The sequence below is a fragment of the Drosophila erecta genome, unplaced genomic scaffold, assembly GCF_003286155.1.
Source record: "Drosophila erecta strain 14021-0224.00,06,07 unplaced genomic scaffold, DereRS2 tig00000021-arrow-pilon, whole genome shotgun sequence".
Lineage (NCBI taxonomy): Eukaryota > Metazoa > Arthropoda > Insecta > Diptera > Drosophilidae > Drosophila > Drosophila erecta.
In genome coordinates, this window is record NW_020825198.1 from 6,036,314 (window position 1) to 6,056,686 (window position 20,373).

Below are 20,373 nucleotides of genomic sequence, written 5' to 3' on the forward strand. Positions count from 1 at the left end.
CAATCGTTAAGGAAGTGAATAAGCTTCTTTCTAGCTATTTTCCAGGGATAATTAATGTATTGTTGATATAATCAGATAATCACAATCATATGATAACATCAATTAATTTAAAGTTAAATCAATACAGAATTATTAAATATCAATTATCAATAAATTTCCACAGTGTATTACTGGGATTTGGCTAATTTCTAGCTAGTCACAAGCTAGCCACTTGTCGCCACAAAGTTCCATCACTAAGCCCCTCCACCGCATTCGATAGTTGGCAGCAGCAGTCGAGTGTCATCACCGGCACAAATTATGCTTTTTTCCAACAGTTCAGTCTTCCCAAAAAATATTTCACTATTTTTTTTATAGTGCTGCCTTGTAGGCTTTCTTGTTGTCTAGTTTATTAAAGCAAATTCAACCCGCAAAGTGCTCTCCAACGTATTTTAGTGTTGTTATAACTGTGATCTTGCGACTTGCCTGCATGTGCAATGTGAAAATGCCCCGTCCTTGGCATAAATTTCGGGAGGCTGTTATTGGACTCTACTTGTTGGGAAAATAAAAGCGATTTCCCATAGCATCGCATTTTGGAGAAGCCGCAGCTGTTCCATTGCGGCAGGTGCAGCGGCACGAACTCACACACGCATACATACATACCTGCATTTACCTATTCCACCCGTCCGTCCAATAACAATAACAACAACAATAATGGCTGGCACTGCGACCGCGACGCCAATGGAAATTGATGAATTTGTAAATTCGTCCATAATTTCTTGGGTGAGTACTGCGGCTGCTATGGATAAACATGCTCGATATTTGCATCGCCAGTGGGCCTATGTGCTTGGCATAAATAATTCAAGTGTTCGATTGCCAAGCGCTCACATTTGGAAACGGCGAAAACGACAACAATGTCGTGAGAACAACCTGCTTACACTCACACATATACACAGCTGGGGTCAACGAAATAGAATCGTTCGTTACAGGGAAACCTCCAAAAAGTGAATAATTATAATATCTAAAGAGTTAACTGCGTTTAATTACGACGAAAGCCAGTGTATATATGAAATCTCAGTACGTTTATAATTCTTTAATTTATAATCATAACAACAATCTGTTTCGTACTTCACTTCTGACTCTTATTTTTTTGACCAAAACTGTATATATGTATGTATTGATGTGCCTTTCCGCAAGCAAAAGAACCAAGGTCATTGTAACTTGCTCAAGACAGCTTACGGTACAATGAGAAGTCAAGCATAGTGAGCTCTTGTCCAGCTAATAAACATACATATTCACTCCCGCTTTGTTGAATTCCGTATCTAAAACTGGTATTTTCTTCCTTTACAGCTGGAATCATGTCTGCCACGTGCCGAGCTTCTCGCCGGATACACCTCCCTGCTGGATGGCCACATAATCCACAGCGTTTGGCTGCAGATCGACCCTGAGCCGCAGAATAATCCCAGCGAGCTGAACGATCTTAACGGAAAGTCTCTCAGCATCGCTAGGGCCAAGAACTTCGAGTGCGTTGTGAGGAATCTAAAGTGTTTCTTTGAGGAGGAGCTAGGTCAAACCATACTGGTCCTACCAGATGCCTTCACCCTGGGTCATCATCCGGAGAGTAAAAACGGACTCGAACAGATGAAGACCTTGCTGACCCTGCTCCTCGGTGCAGCTGTGCAATGTCCCAACAAGGAACTGTTTATTGCTCGCATCAAGGAACTGGACTTAGAAACCCAGCACGCTATTGTAGGACTCATCAAACAGGTGACCGACAGCCACAGTTTGGTGCTCACCGAGGACTCCTTGGAACGACTAACGCCACAGAGCATGTACACGCACATCCTGCGCTTGACAAAGGAGCGGGACGTCATGTATCTCAAGTGGATCGATTTGGCGTGCGTGGAGACCGAAATGGCAGCCAGCGACAATTTGGTGGAGTGTGGCCAAGGTGTCAGCGTCTCACGTTCTCCTTCAAACGGAACTGCCACCTCAACACCTTCATCCTCTTCCAATTCGGAAAGTAATCACCTTGCAGTAGAATGTGCCGATCTCCGTTCAAAGAACCGCAAGCTGCGTCAGGAACTGTAAGATAAACTACTATTTACTTAACCAACAGTTAGGTAACTCCTTAACTTTCTTTAAGCGAGGAAAAGTCCGAGAATCTATTGGAGCTACGTGAGGAGTTGGATGACAAGAAGGCGCGGTTTGACAAGCTGCGTCAGGAAAGTCAGGAATGGTTCACGGAGGCCAAGCGGGCATCTGCATATCGTGACGAGGTGGACATCCTCCGGGAAAGGGCTGAAAGAGCTGATCGCCTGGAGGTGGAAGTTCAGAAGTACCGCGAGAAACTCGGAGACTCTGACTTTTATAAATCGCGCGTTGAGGAACTGCGGGAGGATAACCGTGTGCTGCTTGAATCCAAGTATATTTGCCAATCAAAATACCATTAAATGTTTCCCAACTTATATCCCTTTCACCTTCTCAGGGAAATGCTGGAGGAGCAGCTGCAGCGCTACCGAAAGAGGTCTGAACATGCCATCTCCCTGGAATCCGAGATCATTAAATACAAGCAGAAACTCAACGACATGGCTCTCGAACGGGATGTAGATCGCTCCAAGCTAGAAGAGCTGCTGGAGGAGAACGCGCAACTGCAACTGGTAGCCAGGAATCTCAACTCAACGATGGATTTGGATAAATCCTTTTCCGAAAACGAAGACGATTGCAACTCAGGTGACAATAGCCTTTCGGAACAGCTAACAAACAATGCTCAAACCCGTGCACTGAAGCTCGAGCTGGAAAACCGTCGTTTGACTGCCGCCCTGGAACAGTTAAAAGAAAGTAGCTTCCACGAGTCCACCAGCAAGATGCTAGAACTGGAGAAGGAAAAGAAAAAGTTGTCTCTTAAAATTGAACAGATGCAAGAAAACATACAGCGTCTGACTCAGCAGAATGTGGAACTGGAAGGGGTATTTAAAAATGCCCTTGAGGAGAACAAAAAATTACAGGATGCCGTGGATAATCGCCAAAAGAGCTACGATCGACAGAGCCTGGAACGCGAGGCTGATCGTCAAAAGCTTTCGGATGCCGAGCAACATGTCGAAACCCTAAACAAGGAAAAGCAACGCATCCAAACCCTCAATGAAAGCATTCAGCGAAGAGCCGACGATCTTGAACGGTTGGCGGAGAGCAAGACAAAGGAACTAGAGCAATACTTGGAAAAATCAAAGCAATACGAGCTTACTAAACATAAGCTCTATGAAATCGAAGCCAAGGTCTCCACATACGAGCGCGAAAACGCCAGCCTGCTTAAGGAAGTGTCCAAACTGAAGGAGGGCAGCGAGCAAAAGTCTGTGCAGCTGGACGACAGTATTAATCGACTCGATGTACAGAGCAAGGAACTGCAAAAACTGGGTAAAGCACTCGAAGATTCGGAGCAAGTGCATCAGAAGCTTGTGGAACTGGAAAAGCAAAACCAAGAGCTAGCTTCGCAGCGCATCATTGATCAAGAGATGATCAGCACTCTTCGAAACGACTTGGTCACCGGTACTCTAGTAACGAAGAAAGTGCGCAACAACTTGGAAAAACTGGGACTGGCGGACGAAGAGCCCGGTGAGCTGAATGTGGAGCATGTGGTGGAAAAACTGGTGCGCAACCCAGAGACTTTTAAAACGGTTCGCGAGATAATGCTGAACGTGACCCGAGAGCAGCTGGATGAGGAGGAGCGAGAAGGTGGCGTTAAGTCCGACATGTGTGTGCTTTGTCACCGTCAGGAGATCTTTACTGTGGAAAAGAACATTGAACTCGCAGCTACTCCAGCTCCTGCACCAACGCAACCTTCTTCGCAGGAACTTCGCTTTGAGCACAAGCTACGTCTAAGTCCAGCACGAGAATCAGCAGAGCTGACCCGTATTAAGGATTCTAACACTCAGCTCCAGACGGAGAATGCTCGTCTCAGCGTGGACGTGGCTGCTCTGGGCTCGCAAATAACTTCGCTGAATACCCAGCATGTAGCCCTACAGCTGGCAAACTCCCAGTTGGCTGCCGAAAAGGACACGCTGCTCAAAGATATCGATTCACTGCAGCAGGAGCATAAACATGCTTTGCAGGATCAGGTTACGTTGCAATGCCTGCATGATCAACTCTCCGCGGAGTACGAGTCTCTGAACAAAGACAAGGAACAGCTGAAGGCTGCAGTGCGGGATTTGCGCCAGGAGCTGCGGGATACCCGTGAACAGCAGTCGGCATTGGAGCAACGCATTGAGGAGTTGACCACTCAAAACAACAACATGAAAACATGCAGCGAGGATCTGTCAATCCTGCGTACCGAGCACTCCAAGCTGACAGACGACTTTCGCAATCTTTTCGCCACCAGCGATCGCTTTAAGAACGAATATAAAAACATCCAGGAGCAGTATAAGATGGTACGCATGGAGCATTCCAGCCTGAAGCTACAAAACACTGAGCTCTCCGGCGAGCTAAATGCCAAGAGCGATCAAGTCCGTTGCCTGCAGATGGAATACAGCAAGGTTCAGCAGCGTTGTGAGGTGGGTTCAAAAGTTCCAAGCTATTAATCCACTCTATTAATATACTATTTGCATGCAGATGTTGATTCAAAACAATGCTGAACTGGACTCGGAGCGCAAGGCTCTGATGGACAATGTGTCACAATTGCTCTCCCAATATCAAGAACTTTTAGCCATATCCCTGGAGGACAAAAAGCACTTTCATGAGGAGGAGAAGAACTATACCGAACGGGTGCACAGCCTCAAGCGCCAGAAGGAAAAGCTGGAGGAGAAAATTATGGAGCATTACAAGAAGTCAGAGACCACAGTGCACAAGAAGTAAATAATAAAACCATTCAATTTACATCTGTTATTAACTATAAATTTCAGAAAACCGTTTGCCAGCATGCTAGTTAGAAGGGTAAAGAAGGCTAGCTCGGATCTGATGAACAAAGTGCCCAGTCGAGTAAGTTAACTGGATCAAACTAAAATCACAATTTCCAAATAGATTTGTTAAGGAAACTCACTAACAAAAACACATTTTATTTCAGAACCGTCGCTCTTGGGTAGATGACGCCCGTACCAATTCGCAGTTCGTGATCGGTTCCGAGTCAGGCGGCAATGAGTCGGATAATAGCAATGAGGAGCCACTGTCGATTGCCTCCGACACGCACCTGCTCCAGAGGAATGTTCCGCTCCGCCAAAGTTTGCAGCGGTAAGCCATTCAGTTGGAATGGAAAAGGATGGTTTTTTAGATTTTTGGGTTCACGGTATTTGTTCTTTTTACATGTATTATACACAACTCAACACTCGCACCAAACAAACACTGTACATTATGTCCGAGTAGGGATTTGCTGGATAACTCGATCCAACGCGGCGGCGCCGTGCGCAGTAGCCTGCAGGCTCAGAAACGTACGGATTTGAATAACTCACGTAGAAATAGCGTGCACGGGTATGCGCTTTTGATGTTTAACATTCATTCTACCCCATTAAAACATGCCATTTGAAACAGATTGGAGTCTGCTCCAAGGGTTCAAGTGGCTACTATCAATCCTTATTCCATAGCTCCCTCTGCAGAATGCGTATTTCCCTTCGTTGTTGCTCCCCACCTGTGTTTAAAAAATTTCGTTCATCTAGTTACTGATTAATCATTTGCTTCACAGCAGTCTTGAAGCGCCAGACGTGACAGGCAGCAGTCTGACCCTCGGAACGGCCGGCTCTCGACGCACTGTTTATCTTATCGATGAACATCAGAAGCTTCCCGATGGCTCCACTCCCGGCGCCGCACAGTCACAGTCTGGTGGCTGCAGTAGCTCCGGCAATGCCGCAACTCCTACGCCCGCAGAACCTCAGACGCCTCAGAAGAGTACCGAAAACAGTGCTCCGGTGGGTCCGGCCACTTTTCTGATGTACAACCGGATAAACACCACGATCGGAGGATCCCCGAGCAGCGGGGACCAGAGCCCTCTGCTGCAGGCCAGCGGCAGCGTTTCGGGAACGACCATGCAGGATGACAAGTCGGCAAGGAAGCGGACTGAAGACAAGAGCAATAGCATCTGGTATGAGTACGGCTGCGTCTAAAACATTCAAACAGTATACGTCCACAACATGAACTCGAATATAATGCATTTGCTGACGAAGTATTATTTCGTTTTAGAAATTAACGAATTTATTTTTAAACGCATTAGAACATCGATGTTGCCTTAAGCAAGTTACATATGTAAATGTAAAGTGCTGCTTAAACCGCTATGATTTGCCTTAAGAAATGTTTTACAATTAGATTATGTACTATACTATAGTTTGTACCTATTTATGCAATATAAAAACTCCACAAGACTACGCGACAACTATGCGAACATATAACTATCCAGTATACACCCCTATATACACAAAACTATAAAGAAATATGTTAAACATTAGCTGTACCGGCCTCAATGTACGTCCTAAGCAAAAGGCTTTCTTTTTCGCTGATAAGACAAGATAAATATTTATATCCGTTCATTTGGTGTTTTGTAAACTCGACTCGAATCTATGTATTCCTAGATATGTTGTAAAGCACACTCGTACTCTGCTCTCAGCTAACCAACGCGCCTTTAATTTGTGAATATATTTTTATAAATTACTTGTAGCCTAGTACTATTTATTGACGCAAAGCCTAACACCGCAATAAAACTAAGCAAACATACAGAAAATATCTCACTTTTTCGGCAAGTCTCTAAAGATAACCAAAGGTACATAAAAGGTGATTCGTTCGTCCCCAGTATTTTAGAATGAAAGGCGACTGGAGACAGAAAAGATGTGGCTAAAGGCGCTTATTCTACTGGTAACTACTACAAACTGTGCAAACTTCTGGCTAATAATCACTAATTAATAAACTCAAGCTTTTGATCCGATACTTGGCGGCCACATGCAATGTGTGTCAAAGTGCCAGCAATGTCGCTTGCCACAGTGAAACCACCTTTTCCATCTGCTATGACGGTGGGTAGATTATTAATAAAATATGTGGATTATGGCACGTTTTAATTTTCAGGAGAGCCATCATATGATCTCTTGCCATGTCCAAAGGGTTTTTATTGCACAGATGGCTTTTACACTTGCTATCAAAATGCTGATCCAGTTTGCAAATCAGAGGAGGACAGTACCACCACCGAGATCCAGACAACGACAACCACTGCCATCCCAACTACCACGACAACCACTGCTATTCCAACTACCACGGCATCCACTGCTATCCCAACTTCTTCGACTGAAGCTCCGTGGAATGCCGATGATATCTGCCAGCAATACACTAAACAGACCTTTTTCGAAAACGTAGATGATCCCACCTGCACCACGTGATTACCCTCAGATGAAAATTTTTTTCGATGTTAGACTAAAAAGTACATTTTTCAGTTTTATAACCTGTTCAGTTGATAGCGACAGCGGAACCCATTCCACAAAAGTCACGTCATGCAAGACTAATCAGTATTTCAGCACAAGCTTGAATGTTTGTACCGCCACCAAGCCGGATGGATGCGTGGAGGCGACAACCACTGTGGCCACAACTACCCCAACCGCCAGCACCGTGAGCACAACAACGGCTATTACCACCACAGCGGAACCCTGGAGTGCTGAGGCAACCTGCTCGACTGTCACTAAGAACACTTTGTTTCAAAACCAAGACGATCCGACCTGCACTACGTAAGTAAACCACGAATTTCCACGGACTAACTTACATAAACCACTCCCTCTAGGTATCTATATTGTTATGTTAACAATGGATCTGCAACAATAGCTTTGATAAAGAACTGTAAGGCCAACCAATACTATGATGTTACCTTGAAAACATGCACCGATACCAAGCCGGACTATTGCACTTAATTTTGGTGTTCCAACAAAAGTAATCGTTCCTTATCATATTTATTGATAGCAATAAAAGATAAGTTTTCTTGGAATAATAAAAAGATTTTATAGCATTGGATAAGATTGATGGGCAATACAAAAGCTACTTAAGAGCCAGGGGGGTCTGTAATGCTTTAGAAAGCAATAGGCAGTGCGGTCACCAAGCAACAGGCCTACCGAACCCACTACTAAGTCCAGTGACAAATGCGATGGCCTTACCAAGTCTAGCACATTGAAACCCGAAGATGATCCCACCTGCAATAGGTATGAATATTATTAGGATATATTGTTATGTTGGCAATGGATATGTCTTCTACATAATTAAGAATTGCAGGACGATCGAATACTTTGATGCCACTTTGAACTTCTGCAGCGCCTTCAAACCTGATTGATTATTGTATCTGATTTTCTTGGAACCCCATGGTTATACATAAACGTTACATTTCTTGATGGCAACAAAAACTAAAAATAAGCATATTTCAAGACAAGAACTTAATGCGGCAATAAATTCATTTCTGCATATTCAAAACACCCGGATGATTCTTCTTGATAACACCAAGAAATTACCCAGAAATTTACACATATCTGAGAAGTCCATAAACAAAGTACATACATGCGTATGAGTGAGGGTGACAAAACAAATTAATAAACGTAGGCAATAAACATTAAATACATTGCCAAAGCGTACCGAGATAAACGATACAACAGATTAAATCCTATCGGTATTTAAAGGCCACTTAGGTTCTTCAAGGTTTCAGTGTGCAAAGTGTAGCAAGGTTAAATCGACAATGTGGACGAGTGTAATTATATCCCTGGTAACTATGCAAGGACTGCCGGTGGCTCCATAACCTCAATCAAATGAATCCACCCAATAGCTCTTGGTTCACTGCCTGCTTGCTGGGCCAGCTCCTGCACTGAGGGATTCGGACGCGGGGTCCTGGAGTGCGGATGAGGCGTGTCAGGAAGCGGTTAAATCGGTCATGATTGCGAACCAGAATGACTCCACATGCGCCACGTAAGCAACTAGGCTGATTATGCAGATTACCACGTACTAAAATGTAAATTCACTTGCAGTTACGTCTATTGTTATGTCAATGATTCAACTTGGGCACTAATCAAAAGCTGCCACAGCGGCCTATTCTTTGATGCCGATCTCAAATTCTGCAGTATACGCAAACCAGCGGGATGTGTGTAAAATGGGAAAGCTTTAAAACACATTAGTTATGCTTAAATAGTAGTGCACTAGATGTTACATATGAATGATTTCCTAATTTATTGCATTAAAAATTAAAAACACTATTAAAGTGGAAGTACAAATTTTCTCAGTTACTTAAGCAACACGTAGCAAATACCAAATCAAAATATTTTTATTTTTTATGGATAATTCATAGAAATTTTCATGGAGTTTCCTTTAATCGTTGAAACCTAGCAGTTGCTCGGTCGTGTGGATTGGCAGGCCTCTGTATCTGAGTTGTAGTATTCATTGGTATTGCAATAATAAAGCCAACCCAGGTAATCCAGACTCAATTTATAGCAATAGACATACCTAGAAAATCCAACACTTAAGGCCAATGCATATTGAATTTGATAAATATACTTGCATTTGGCACGTTGCATCAGTCTCAACTCGAAAGTATCCTTTGGTCTTCAGCTTTGCACAATAGACGTTAGGATCTATTTCCGAAGGTACTGTAGTTGGAGTACTGGTAGATGGTTCAGTTGTTGTGGGCGGAATACTCGAATCCGTGCTGGTAGCAGTTGTTGTTGAATCGGTGCTCGAATCAGTAGTCATTTCAGAAGTGGTAGAATCTGTAGTGGATTCGGTACTAATTTCAGATGGAGTTGAATCTGTACTAGATTCGGTACTAATTTCTGAAGTAGTAGAATCTGTAGTGGATTCGGTACTAATTTCAGAAGTAGTAGAATCTGTACTAGATTCGGTACTAATTTCAGACGTAGTAGAATCAGTGCTCGATTCGGTAGTAAGCTCAGAAGTGGTAGAATCTGTACTGGATTCCGTACTAATTTCTGAAGTAGTAGAATCTGTAGTGGATTCGGTACTAATTTCTGAAGTAGTAGAATCTGTACTAGATTCGGTACTAATTTCAGAAGTAGTAGAATCAGTGCTCGATTCGGTAGTAAGCTCAGAAGTAGTAGAATCAGTAGTGGATTCCGTACTAATTTCAGAAGTAGTTGGAGTACTGGTAGATGGTTCAGTTGTAAAGGGCGGAATACTCGAATCCGTGCTAGTAGCAGTTGTTGTTGAATCGGTGCTCGAATCAGTAGTCATTTCAGAAGTGGTAGAATCAGTAGTGAATTCCGTACTAATTTCAGAAGTAGTAGAAACTGTACTGGATTCGGTAATAATTTCAGAAGTAGTAGAATCTGTACTAGATTCGGTACTAATTTCAGAAGTAGTAGAATCTGTAGTGGATTCGGTACTAATTTCAGAAGTAGTAGAATCTGTACTGGATTCGGTAATAATTTCTGAAGTAGTAGAATCTGTACTGGATTCGGTACTAATTTCAGAAGTAGTAGAATCTGTGCTCGATTCGGCGGTAGTAGGCTCAGAAGTAGTAGAATCTGTACTAGATTCGGTAATAATTTCAGAAGTAGTAGAATCTGTAAAATCGGTGTTTTCAGCTGCAGTGGTTACTGTTGACTCTGTAGTTTCTAAGGTTTCAAAGTACAAAATAATGGAAACCGCAGGCAATAAACTCATAAAAAAAAGAGATATGTGCTATATTTACCAACCTGTTACTATATCCGTTGTGGTCGTAGAAGTGACTGTGATACAAGCCGGCTGAGGGAAAAGAAGTATGAGAATTGGCAAGTGTCCACGGAGCTAACTAAATCTCACTTCTGCTGAGGCCATGGGTGCACAGAATCCCTCAAGAACGCAGTAGTACCCATCGCGGCAGTTGTGGACCGCATTTTCGTCCACGGTGCCTTGATCAAAGCAAAGCCCATAGGCAGTCTCACTGACACACGCATATTGTTCATTTGTCAAGGAGCAGTCGGAGCAATCGGACTGCCCAAGAGCCGCTTTCGAAATCGAAAGGAGCAGGAGAACCTGGAATATGCGAAATGGGTTACTTTCTTCTGGTTTACTGCACACTCACCTTTAGGGTAATTTTGGCTGGCATAGTTTGTCTATTTGCCGGGAAGAGCAACTTACTTGTGATGGCTGGTTAAAGTGTCAATTCTCTTTATAGAGCCTAAGCCGGACCACACCCTCAGTTAGCGTTTGCTTAGCGCCCATAAAAAGATAACCAGATATTTTTATCACCCAAGGCTCCTAAATTTTAGCGTGTCATAGAACAAAATTCGGCACGGCTGCCAAAATGTACAAATAAGACTGGCACTTAGGTGTATGATCATTCGCAGAATATCCACACACTTGTGAAGATGTACAAATTGCTTGGTTTGGTAAGTTTAAAAGAAAGTTGATCACTAAAGGTTTTGTACGACAATGTTCTGTCTGAACATTCCTTATATACTTTCAGATTGCTTTGGCAGCCTTGGGGGCCTTTCCAATCGCTTGGATCCAGGCAGACTGTAATGTGTGCCAATCAAATGGAGCCTCCTGCATCAACCAGACCGCATACAATTTGTGCTTCGGCGGCTCTCAGCCGAATACCAACCAGACCTTTGTCTGCACGGATGGCCTGGTGTGCACGGACGAGCCTGTGATCTGTTTCCAGAGGAGCGAGACTCCCGCCAGCTGTGGCGATACGGATAGCTGTGGCCAGTGTGCTCCCAATTACACATTCGCCTGCACCTCGCGCTCCACATTCGCCTTCTGCTTTGGCGCCATAACGCCCACAAATGTGACCGGAAGCTGCCCGGATGGTTACTTCTGCGACGCCTCAACTCAGGAGATCTGCGTCACTAAGGCCACTGATGACTCCATCATCTGCCACTTGAATTAACCTTGGTATTTACATGGAGTAAGAAGCATATACATACTTGCTTTTGCTTAATAATATTATTCTTTTGTAACGAATTTATAAATGTTATGTCAAATATAATCATTGCTTCAATTTGGTAATAAATATAAATTCTTTGTGCGTAAATGGATTTTTAACTTATTTTATTAAATTAATCGAAACTGATGTTATGCCTTAAACTAAAATATCAAATAATTTATGAATAAAATACCTTTTAAATTAGCCAATTATGGCAAATAGACTATAAGTCAAGAAACTCTTCCGAATCTTCCGTTTTCTTTTTCTCTAGCCAGGAGCGCGCAATCCGAATGGAGGGCAAGCGGAAGCGCCACTCGTCGCAACAGTACTTGTACACCTCATCGCCTAGTTGGAGTAGCTCTATTGCAAACTCCCGCTCGTCATCCTTCCAAGTGCGATCCTCAGAGCCGCCGAACATTTCCATGCGTAGCAAGGCGGCCATAGTGGGTCCCACGTATTTCTTTATAGCCATGTAAAGCTGAGCTTTGGTCAGGGAGCTGGCTGCCGGTTTGACGTGAGCTGAAGCCTTTGCGTATTCCGCTTGCAGTCGTTTCAGTTTAGCATTCTCCTCTGACAGCTTGGCAAACTCGGCCTGTAGGTTATCGTAGGATTGACGAAGCTTGTCGCGCAGGCCATCTTCAGAGGAAGATGGTTTCTCGTCTGGTGCAGACTCGTCCTCACTGTCACTACTAAGTGTATTCTCTTCAAGGCTTATACAGGATTCAGATAAGGTTTCGGAAATGGGATTACTTTGATTTTCTTGGATTGATTGAGTGGGTTTCTCAAATTTCGCAGTTTGCTTCTGCTCACCCCAGACTTTCTCTTGCAGTTGTCTATTTCGGTTCAATATAAGACCGTTTTCAGTTTGAGCGAAGGGGTCCGTATTTAGTGCTTCTTGGGGTGGCTTCCTTTTTTTAGACTGCTCCTCGGTTGGTTGCTCTTCATACAGTTTATCGGCCTCTCTTTCCTGCATCCCACGCTTTCTAATCACAGTCCTATTAATTTGCCGGTACTCTTGTTTGGTGGGGACTTGCTTTTCTTGACATTTATCGGCAAGTTTTGGCATTTCAATGACGTCAATAATACAACTTGTCGATTTAAGATGCTTTTCTGCTTCCTTAGTAACTGTTTTCATCATGCTTAGATCATCTGTCTTCTCTTTTAGGAGCTGCTCTTCAAGCAGCGGCAAGATATTCTCGCTTATTGGTTGACTTGTGACTGGCATTTTAATCAATTTGATGCCCAATGAAGGCTGCAGTTGACTTATTATATCTAGAATGTTTTGAGGCATCACCGAACCGCTGGTTGATGTTGTAGAAGTATTACCTGACACCGCTGCTTTCTCCTTGCTTACAACCGACTGCTTCTGCTCCTGCTCCGAATCAAAAAAATCTCCGGAAACTTCGTCGGCTACATCGTTTTCTTTTTGCTGTTCCTCCTCCTCACTGAAGTCAACTGTATTCAGTTTCTTAATAACCTCCACATTCTGTGTCTCATCATCCACGAATCCCAGAGGACACTCAAAATCCCTGGGAGGTATTAGATGGGGCTGCTTTGGAGGCATTAACTTCACGAGAAGGGCTTCCCCGTTCTGGTCGAGACTTTCAAAGTCGAGTGCCAGATCCCTGTTGATCCTGAACAAAGTGGGCGTCTGCATGGGAATGAGTCTGTCCATTTTGTAGTTCATGAAGCATTCAACACGAAAGTGCCGGGCACAAACTGTTTTAGCTGCCAGTTTGGCCGGTGGTGCATTTGAAACATCAGGGTTGGAACAATGCCTCACCCAGTCCTTTAACCTTTTCGGATCCTTAACGGGGAACTTGAAGAAGTGCATATTGGGGTTGCGGCTAGAACCCACCGGACAATCACGAAAACAACACTTAGTGCCGCCCATTTGTTCAAATATAAATAAACAACTTTTATGTTTCTTAGTGGTGGACAAGTTAAGGTCAGCTGAGGATATCGATAGGAGTTATCGATAGTATAAATACTATAACGAAATACTATGACTATAACGAAATGATCAGTAATTTGATACTTCCTAAATTAGTTAATAAAAAACATTTATTTATTTATTTATTTATTTCTTCATTAGTTAAATAATAAGGTTTTATACTTGGACCTAATAATGAATGTGTGCTTAACGGGTTTTTCAAATAAGCAATGATTTTCGGGAATATAACACGTCTGTTTTTAAACAACTTAACCAGGAAATCCTTCTAATATTTTTTCTTCCAAAAACCACTCAAGCCATTTCAAATTTTACTTTCAGCTTAAAATTGATCTAGTTTATTCCACAGGAACCAACTTGCTCCACCGAACTGCTCCACCGAAACTCTGGAAATATCGATAGTCTGGTGGGAAAAAGTAAACAAGCTTGAAACGAAGCAAACAAATTTCAAATCATATGCTGGGCATATTTACATTATTTTGTTTTCAGAACAAAACAAATAAATTAGGTTGGGTGAAAATAAAATTTTCTTTATTTAATCACAATGTAAACCTAGTGGGCCTTTTTATTACCAATGGGAGTATTTTAAGTAATCCCAGTGGGCTGTGCTCAATCGTTCAGACCATTTAGACGAATTTCCACCAAACATAGTTCAGTACAATTTTTGAATTCGCCCGCACAGGTTGCGCACTTTTCGACCGTATTACAACACTGATCTACGTTAATATTCACAGGAAATTGCATCCCTGGCATCTGGAAGACTCTAGAAGTTTCTGGACGCTTCGATTTCGGGTCGGATTTTTCTATAAAAGCAGACTCGCGGCGTTCGCCGGTTCGAGTCTTGAAAAAATTTCGTGCAGTGCGCGTCGTAGCAGCAAATAGCGTCTGAAGTTTTGTGAATTTCCAATTCTATACAAAGCAAAGTGAAAATATCTGTATTTTTACCTTTATTCTGTGAATAGAACGAAAAACATACATACAAGGTGAGTATGCAAATTGCAAAAAAAATAGTGAATCATTTATTTATCAGTGGCAATGGTTAAAATGTGCATTTTGCCTGGTCCTGGCATCTCGAATGTTCTTGACCCAAATGCAAGATATCGATTTGAAATTTCTAGAAGCCAAGTTTTATTTTTTATGTTAACGCAAGAGTCTTTTACTACTAAATGGACTTATGCCGCTCTTTTTAGGGGTGACAACGTGCCTAGTAACAAAATGCCGGTTTTTTTTTTTTTTTTCTGTCGCTCGAGAATGTTCTAAGAGTTTCTATGCATCAGCATGAATTAAACCTAATGCCAAATGGGCCTTTTAATTATAAATTACTTTCCTTCATGTACAATTACACGTGCTTTCTTTGCATTTCCATTTTAAATTGCACATGCACATGTGCGTGTGCACAAACACACACATGCAAGCCAATGACGAATACTACCAAATAAAAATGTGGCGTCAGTCGGCTAATCTTAATATTGCGGTTTTTAATTCTACTTGCTCCATTTTTATGTTGGTTGCCAGGCAGATAAGTTTTCCTTGGGCTTCTAGACGTTTCCACAAATTTCCTTGGTGATGTACGAATTTTCAATGCAATGCTTACTTACACACGAGTTGGCACAGCAGGGGTAGAAAAATTAGCAACCAACCAAGTTTGCATAATAATATTTAAATATTTTGACTTAACAATCTTTTGCGATGAAAGAGTTCGCGTAGCTTAATTATATGATAGATTTAACTTCTGAACTTGGCAAAGTAAATGCTATAATTTCGACCACCACTGTTTGTACATGCGCATGTTAAATGAGGCATGTGCTAAAGAGAAAGAGGGGGTAAAAAAAAAAATAAAACGGAGAGCAGCTGCTGAAAATGCAGCTGTTTATCCCTGATTTTTCACCCACAGACTAAAACTAATCCTAATCTCTCTGTAAATCCATTGCAGATGCCGGAAGAAGCAGAGACCTTCGCATTCCAGGCTGAGATTGCTCAGCTGATGTCCTTGATCATCAACACATTCTATTCGAACAAGGAAATCTTCTTGCGTGAGTTGATCTCGAACGCTTCCGATGCCCTGGACAAGATCCGCTATGAGTCCCTTACGGACCCCAGCAAGCTGGACTCCGGCAAGGAGCTGTACATCAAGCTGATCCCTAACAAGACGGCTGGTACCCTGACCATCATCGATACCGGTATCGGCATGACCAAGTCCGACCTGGTGAACAACTTGGGAACCATCGCCAAGTCCGGAACTAAGGCCTTCATGGAGGCTCTGCAGGCTGGCGCCGATATTTCCATGATTGGTCAGTTCGGTGTGGGTTTCTACTCCGCCTACCTGGTCGCCGACAAGGTGACTGTCACCTCCAAGAACAACGATGACGAGCAGTACGTGTGGGAGTCCTCTGCCGGAGGCTCCTTCACCGTCCGTGCCGACAACTCTGAGCCCCTGGGCCGCGGCACTAAGATCGTGCTGTACATCAAGGAGGACCAGACCGACTATCTGGAGGAGAGCAAGATCAAGGAGATTGTTAACAAGCACTCCCAGTTCATTGGCTACCCCATTAAGCTGCTCGTAGAGAAGGAGCGCGAGAAGGAGGTCAGCGACGATGAGGCTGATGATGAGAAGAAGGAAGGTGATGAGGAGAAGAAGGAGATGGAGACCGATGAGCCCAAGATCGAGGATGTTGGCGAGGATGAGGATGCCGACAAGAAAGACAAGGATGCCAAGAAGAAGAAGACCATCAAGGAGAAGTACACCGAGGATGAGGAGCTGAACAAGACCAAGCCCATCTGGACCCGCAATCCCGATGATATCTCCCAGGAGGAGTACGGCGAGTTCTACAAGTCCCTGACCAACGACTGGGAGGACCATCTGGCCGTCAAGCACTTCTCCGTGGAGGGTCAGCTGGAGTTCCGTGCTCTGCTCTTTATCCCCCGTCGCACGCCCTTCGATCTCTTTGAGAACCAGAAGAAGCGCAACAACATCAAGCTGTACGTGCGTCGTGTCTTCATCATGGACAACTGCGAGGACCTCATCCCAGAGTACTTGAACTTTATGAAGGGCGTGGTCGACTCCGAGGATCTGCCCCTCAACATCTCCCGTGAGATGCTGCAGCAGAACAAGGTTCTGAAGGTGATCCGCAAGAACCTGGTTAAGAAGACCATGGAGCTTATTGAGGAGCTCACCGAGGACAAGGAGAACTACAAGAAGTTCTATGACCAGTTCAGCAAGAACCTGAAGCTGGGCGTGCACGAGGACAGCAACAACCGTGCCAAATTGGCCGACTTCCTTCGTTTCCACACTTCGGCTTCCGGCGACGATTTCTGCTCCCTGTCCGACTACGTGTCGCGCATGAAGGAGAACCAGAAGCACGTCTACTTCATCACTGGCGAGTCCAAGGACCAGGTCAGCAACTCTGCCTTCGTGGAGCGCGTCAAGGCCCGTGGCTTCGAGGTGGTCTACATGACCGAGCCCATCGATGAGTACGTCATCCAGCACTTGAAGGAGTACAAGGGCAAGCAGCTGGTCTCTGTCACCAAGGAGGGTCTGGAGCTCCCTGAGGATGAAAGCGAGAAGAAGAAGCGCGAAGAGGACAAGGCCAAGTTCGAGAGCCTGTGCAAGCTGATGAAGTCCATCCTTGACAACAAGGTCGAGAAGGTGGTGGTGTCCAACCGCCTGGTGGATTCGCCCTGCTGCATTGTCACATCGCAGTTCGGCTGGTCCGCTAACATGGAGCGCATCATGAAGGCCCAGGCTCTGCGTGATACCGCCACCATGGGCTACATGGCCGGCAAGAAGCAGCTGGAGATCAACCCCGATCATCCAATTGTGGAGACTCTGCGCCAGAAGGCCGATGCCGACAAGAACGATAAGGCTGTCAAGGATCTGGTCATCCTGCTGTTCGAGACCTCTTTGCTGTCCTCCGGATTCTCGCTGGACAGTCCCCAGGTGCACGCTAGCCGTATCTACCGCATGATTAAGCTGGGCTTGGGAATCGACGAAGACGAGCCCATGACCACCGAAGATGCCCAGAGCGCCGGAGATGCCCCTCCGCTGGTTGAGGACACCGAGGACGCTTCCCACATGGAGGAGGTCGATTAAGCGACTAGCCGAAACAAACAACCAAAATTCATTCTATCACTCGCATTCACATACACAATTTACTTGCGTTTCGAACTTTTATACTGAGTTTACTACGGCCGAGTTAAATTTTGTATTCATTAACATTTTGCCGCGTTATAAGCGACAGACATACGCTTAAATCATAAACAACCAATAATAACTCGTTAAATGGTTAGGATCCCACAGAACATTCAAGAGCAGTTGTCGTTTTAAGAACTTATAATTTAGAATCCAAGTAATTTATGTATAATAACTAAAGACTACATACGCGCTACATAGTTGGTATAGCTATATAAAGAATCGAGTATATAAATAAGGTTTGATGACCCGATCGATGATAAACATAAAACCAAATAAACAAGTGTTTTAAAAATGGTAGTTCTGAATGAGTATTTATTGGAAAAGAGGCAAATCTATCAATCGGATTCTTTGCGCAGTAACTCCTCAATGGCCTCCACCGTGGACACTCCCTTGGTTATCATTATTATTTTGTTGCGTGAACGAGATCCCTTATCCAGAGAAACGTCGCTCTTTCGGAGACCCAGAACTTTCGAGAGAAACTTGACCAGTTCCGCGTTGGCTTCTCCCTCGCTGGGCGGAGCGGCGATTTGGACGCCTACTCCTTCAAGGCCAATTCCTGTGATTCCGTTCTGCTTAGCACCCGGCTTGGCCAGGATTTGTATGCATATATTGCCGCTCTTATCGACTGAAATCGGACTGGGTTCCTTAGCCGGCGTCGATTTAGCAACGTTTTTCGCACTTTCAACGGCGGCCTTTGATTTTCCCTTGTTCTTTGACATTATTTGGGCGTTGACCGATGTAAGCAAGCGTCGCATTAGCTTTTTGGCTATTTTTAAATAATTTAGAAGTTTGAATGCATTTTAATAGCAACTTGTGGCAAATTTTGTGAAGTCTGCTGGCGTCTATCAGCTGATTCTTGGGCAAAACCAGGGATGCCGCACAAATAGGGATGAGCATATCTCGTGAGTGAAAAAAAATTTTAATTTAAATTCTATGTATTTTAATTCGTTAATTATAACTTAGTGATTATCTAAACGGAATCAAAAGTTTCCTTACACCCAACATTAAAAGAAATCTCCTTGTATTAAAACAAAATATGATTAGGTAAAAAATTATCATATATTCATCATTGTATGTACTCATAGTTTCTTCTCTACTCGTCTTTGCATTAGAAAACAACGCTTTAACACTTTGCACTATTTAAAACTGCGCCGAGAAGCATCTTAAAAATGCATTTATCGCCTATAAATGATCAGGGATCATTATTCAGTTGATTTTGTTGTGTGAGTGCTTAGGAGAGAATTGCAGGAATGCACATTGCAGAGCTTACAGTTAAATTAATTAATGCAAAATGCTTTAAATGGACTTAAATTTTGTATGTGTTTTATGGGAGTAGATATTGCGGACACGAAAATAAAGCCAAGTTGTTTGGGGTCATCCTCTGGTTGCACATGTTGCCGGGAACTATTCAGCTAGGGAAGGTGTTAGTAGTAGCAAGTGGAGGTTCCGGAAAGTTCTATTATCTTCCTCCAGATGCGGCTGCTCTCTGTGTATCATATGGGAGCTGGAGCTTTTCCTTACGCGGCGCGTATCGACTGAATGATCTGGAAAATGGCAGAGCCGCAGACCACAAAGATGAACAGCGCCAGGAGCCAAGGTCCCACGGAATACTGGCCCTCTTTCGTTTTCTGCGAAGAAGAGTAGTTCAGATTAGCTTTGACTTGTCACTTCTTGTATAGGGAGTATATTGTATATTGCATTAAGAGATTAGTGGAAATCGTCGATGGGACGGCAACATCTAATCAGAATTTCCAGAAGTGCCGATAACAGTCTCATACACACGCCAGCCTCCGCACACATGTGTACAAACATGCATACATATGACCAATAATAAAATCAATGACGGCGTGGCACTTTTCGCCATTGATTATCAAGCAATTTTAATCAACCTTTTGCTGTTATCTCCACTTTCCCTTAATCAGAGTGGTTTCAACTATTAGTTTTAAGCGAAACTTACCGAAGATTTGGGTACATTGCCACGCATTGTCACATATTTGCTGGCCTTCTCGTTGGCGACGCGCATTCTCTGTGGTGGAGCCATTTTCTTGTGTTGTTGTTGTGAAGCACAATCGCACTGAAATTAGTAAATTAATTGATTGTCAATTGCCAATTGTTCGAGCTGCAGCTTGCGTGCAATTGATCACTTCAAAATGAAACGGAACAAGATGTCGCTTTGCAGTTGTCCGAGAAAACACCGTACCTTTCAGCTCAAAAATAACAAAACGAATGAGAAAGCGACGACACGACACGTATACTGCCAGGGCTGCATTGGCGAGGGCTGCAAACGATGGCTGTCAGGGATGCAGAGTACCATTCAACTTGCATTAACATTAATCGAGTTCATTAAACATTTTAAAAACATAGGCCTTATTAATGCGCATGTAATGTAATGTAAGGATT

The 20,373-nt window shown here is 43.6% G+C and overlaps 9 protein-coding genes across 11 annotated transcripts; 5 read left to right on the plus strand and 4 right to left on the minus strand.

Annotated features, from left to right (window-relative positions):
• The first annotated feature begins 219 nt into the window (after positions 1-219).
• Positions 220-6,668, plus strand: LOC6543747 (girdin). Of its 3 annotated transcripts, none has more exons than XM_001971670.3 (9): positions 220-759; positions 1,327-2,063; positions 2,123-2,401; positions 2,465-4,523; positions 4,582-4,820; positions 4,872-4,947; positions 5,033-5,196; positions 5,329-5,433; positions 5,645-6,668. In XM_001971670.3, the coding sequence occupies exons 1-9, from the start codon at positions 691-693 to the stop codon at positions 6,060-6,062; spliced, it is 4,146 nt and encodes a 1,381-aa protein (XP_001971706.1). In that variant the 5' UTR covers positions 220-690; the 3' UTR covers positions 6,063-6,668. The 3 variants fall into 3 exon arrangements, with proteins under 3 accessions (XP_001971706.1, XP_015013787.1, XP_015013788.1); XM_015158301.2 differs by having other exon boundaries at positions 5,648-6,668; XM_015158302.2 differs by lacking the exon at positions 5,329-5,433.
• Positions 6,611-7,900, plus strand: LOC6543748 (cell wall protein DAN4). Its single transcript, XM_001971671.3, has 5 exons — positions 6,611-6,804; positions 6,863-6,959; positions 7,012-7,315; positions 7,374-7,661; positions 7,715-7,900. The coding sequence occupies exons 1-5, from the start codon at positions 6,778-6,780 to the stop codon at positions 7,839-7,841; spliced, it is 843 nt and encodes a 280-aa protein (XP_001971707.3). The 5' UTR covers positions 6,611-6,777; the 3' UTR covers positions 7,842-7,900.
• A 44-nt stretch (positions 7,901-7,944) lies between these two features.
• LOC6545409 lies at positions 7,945-9,161 on the plus strand. The gene is made up of 4 exons (XM_001971672.3): positions 7,945-8,126; positions 8,197-8,677; positions 8,738-8,877; positions 8,937-9,161. The coding sequence occupies exons 2-4, from the start codon at positions 8,651-8,653 to the stop codon at positions 9,055-9,057; spliced, it is 288 nt and encodes a 95-aa protein (XP_001971708.1). The 5' UTR covers positions 7,945-8,126; positions 8,197-8,650; the 3' UTR covers positions 9,058-9,161.
• An 87-nt stretch (positions 9,162-9,248) lies between these two features.
• On the minus strand, positions 9,249-11,051 carry LOC26526380 (chitinase-like protein PB1E7.04c). Its single transcript, XM_026977145.1, has 6 exons — positions 10,985-11,051; positions 10,723-10,935; positions 10,617-10,665; positions 10,245-10,535; positions 9,464-10,058; positions 9,249-9,408 (listed from the first exon to the last, which is right to left on the minus strand). Exons 1-6 carry the CDS (start codon positions 11,006-11,008, stop codon positions 9,288-9,290), a joined length of 1,293 nt encoding a protein of 430 aa, XP_026832946.1. The 5' UTR covers positions 11,009-11,051; the 3' UTR covers positions 9,249-9,287.
• A 187-nt stretch (positions 11,052-11,238) lies between these two features.
• LOC6545410 lies at positions 11,239-11,938 on the plus strand. The gene is made up of 2 exons (XM_001971673.3): positions 11,239-11,291; positions 11,369-11,938. Exons 1-2 carry the CDS (start codon positions 11,271-11,273, stop codon positions 11,792-11,794), a joined length of 447 nt encoding a protein of 148 aa, XP_001971709.1. The 5' UTR covers positions 11,239-11,270; the 3' UTR covers positions 11,795-11,938.
• Positions 11,939-13,798, minus strand: LOC6545411 (intracellular protein transport protein USO1). The gene has a single exon (XM_001971674.3). It carries the CDS (start codon positions 13,722-13,724, stop codon positions 12,054-12,056), a length of 1,671 nt encoding a protein of 556 aa, XP_001971710.2. The 5' UTR covers positions 13,725-13,798; the 3' UTR covers positions 11,939-12,053.
• Positions 13,799-14,368: 570 nt separating this feature from the next.
• On the plus strand, positions 14,369-18,270 carry LOC6545412 (heat shock protein 83). Its single transcript, XM_001971675.3, has 2 exons — positions 14,369-14,764; positions 15,715-18,270. The coding sequence occupies exon 2, from the start codon at positions 15,715-15,717 to the stop codon at positions 17,869-17,871; it is 2,157 nt and encodes a 718-aa protein (XP_001971711.1). The 5' UTR covers positions 14,369-14,764; the 3' UTR covers positions 17,872-18,270.
• LOC6545413 (UPF0235 protein C15orf40 homolog) lies at positions 18,266-18,865 on the minus strand. The gene has a single exon (XM_001971676.3). The coding sequence runs from the start codon at positions 18,726-18,728 to the stop codon at positions 18,309-18,311; it is 420 nt and encodes a 139-aa protein (XP_001971712.2). The 5' UTR covers positions 18,729-18,865; the 3' UTR covers positions 18,266-18,308.
• Positions 18,866-19,273: 408 nt separating this feature from the next.
• On the minus strand, positions 19,274-20,279 carry LOC6545414 (stress-associated endoplasmic reticulum protein 2). Its single transcript, XM_001971677.3, has 3 exons — positions 20,174-20,279; positions 19,931-20,047; positions 19,274-19,601 (listed from the first exon to the last, which is right to left on the minus strand). Exons 2-3 carry the CDS (start codon positions 20,012-20,014, stop codon positions 19,491-19,493), a joined length of 195 nt encoding a protein of 64 aa, XP_001971713.1. The 5' UTR covers positions 20,015-20,047; positions 20,174-20,279; the 3' UTR covers positions 19,274-19,490.
• Positions 20,280-20,373: the final 94 nt, after the last annotated feature.

What these genes read in the sequence shown, in the direction of transcription:
- LOC6545410 (XM_001971673.3), top strand. Translation starts at nt 11,271, where the DNA reads ATGTACAAATTGCTTGGTTTG. An exon ending in TGTACAAATTGCTTGGTTTG is followed by an intron (nt 11,292 to 11,368) that starts GTAAGTTTAAAA and finishes ATATACTTTCAG; the next exon opens with ATTGCTTTGGCAGCCTTGGG.
- LOC6545412 (XM_001971675.3), top strand. Translation starts at nt 15,715, where the DNA reads ATGCCGGAAGAAGCAGAGACCTTCGCATTCCAGGCTGAGATTGCTCAG.
- LOC6543748 (XM_001971671.3), top strand. Translation starts at nt 6,778, where the DNA reads ATGTGGCTAAAGGCGCTTATTCTACTG. An exon ending in TAAAGGCGCTTATTCTACTG is followed by an intron (nt 6,805 to 6,862) that starts GTAACTACTACA and finishes AATAAACTCAAG; the next exon opens with CTTTTGATCCGATACTTGGC. An exon ending in GATGATCCCACCTGCACCAC is followed by an intron (nt 7,316 to 7,373) that starts GTGATTACCCTC and finishes TACATTTTTCAG; the next exon opens with TTTTATAACCTGTTCAGTTG.
- LOC6545413 (XM_001971676.3), bottom strand. Translation starts at nt 18,728, where the DNA reads ATGCGACGCTTGCTTACATCGGTCAACGCCCAAATAATGTCAAAGAAC.
- LOC26526380 (XM_026977145.1), bottom strand. Translation starts at nt 11,008, where the DNA reads ATGCCAGCCAAAATTACCCTAAAG. An exon ending in CACCCATGGCCTCAGCAGAA is followed by an intron (nt 10,666 to 10,722) that starts GTGAGATTTAGT and finishes CTTTTCCCTCAG; the next exon opens with CCGGCTTGTATCACAGTCAC. An exon ending in ACTGATGCAACGTGCCAAAT is followed by an intron (nt 9,409 to 9,463) that starts GCAAGTATATTT and finishes TGGATTTTCTAG; the next exon opens with GTATGTCTATTGCTATAAAT.
- LOC6545409 (XM_001971672.3), top strand. Translation starts at nt 8,651, where the DNA reads ATGTGGACGAGTGTAATTATATCCCTG. An exon ending in CGAGTGTAATTATATCCCTG is followed by an intron (nt 8,678 to 8,737) that starts GTAACTATGCAA and finishes TCCACCCAATAG; the next exon opens with CTCTTGGTTCACTGCCTGCT. An exon ending in AATGACTCCACATGCGCCAC is followed by an intron (nt 8,878 to 8,936) that starts GTAAGCAACTAG and finishes ATTCACTTGCAG; the next exon opens with TTACGTCTATTGTTATGTCA.
- LOC6545411 (XM_001971674.3), bottom strand. Translation starts at nt 13,724, where the DNA reads ATGGGCGGCACTAAGTGTTGTTTTCGTGATTGTCCGGTGGGTTCTAGC.
- LOC6545414 (XM_001971677.3), bottom strand. Translation starts at nt 20,014, where the DNA reads ATGGCTCCACCACAGAGAATGCGCGTCGCCAACGAGAAGGCCAGCAAA. An exon ending in GCAATGTACCCAAATCTTCG is followed by an intron (nt 19,602 to 19,930) that starts GTAAGTTTCGCT and finishes TCTTCTTCGCAG; the next exon opens with AAAACGAAAGAGGGCCAGTA.
- LOC6543747 (XM_001971670.3), top strand. Translation starts at nt 691, where the DNA reads ATGGCTGGCACTGCGACCGCGACGCCAATGGAAATTGATGAATTTGTA. An exon ending in AGGTTCAGCAGCGTTGTGAG is followed by an intron (nt 4,524 to 4,581) that starts GTGGGTTCAAAA and finishes ATTTGCATGCAG; the next exon opens with ATGTTGATTCAAAACAATGC. An exon ending in GAGACCACAGTGCACAAGAA is followed by an intron (nt 4,821 to 4,871) that starts GTAAATAATAAA and finishes TATAAATTTCAG; the next exon opens with AAAACCGTTTGCCAGCATGC.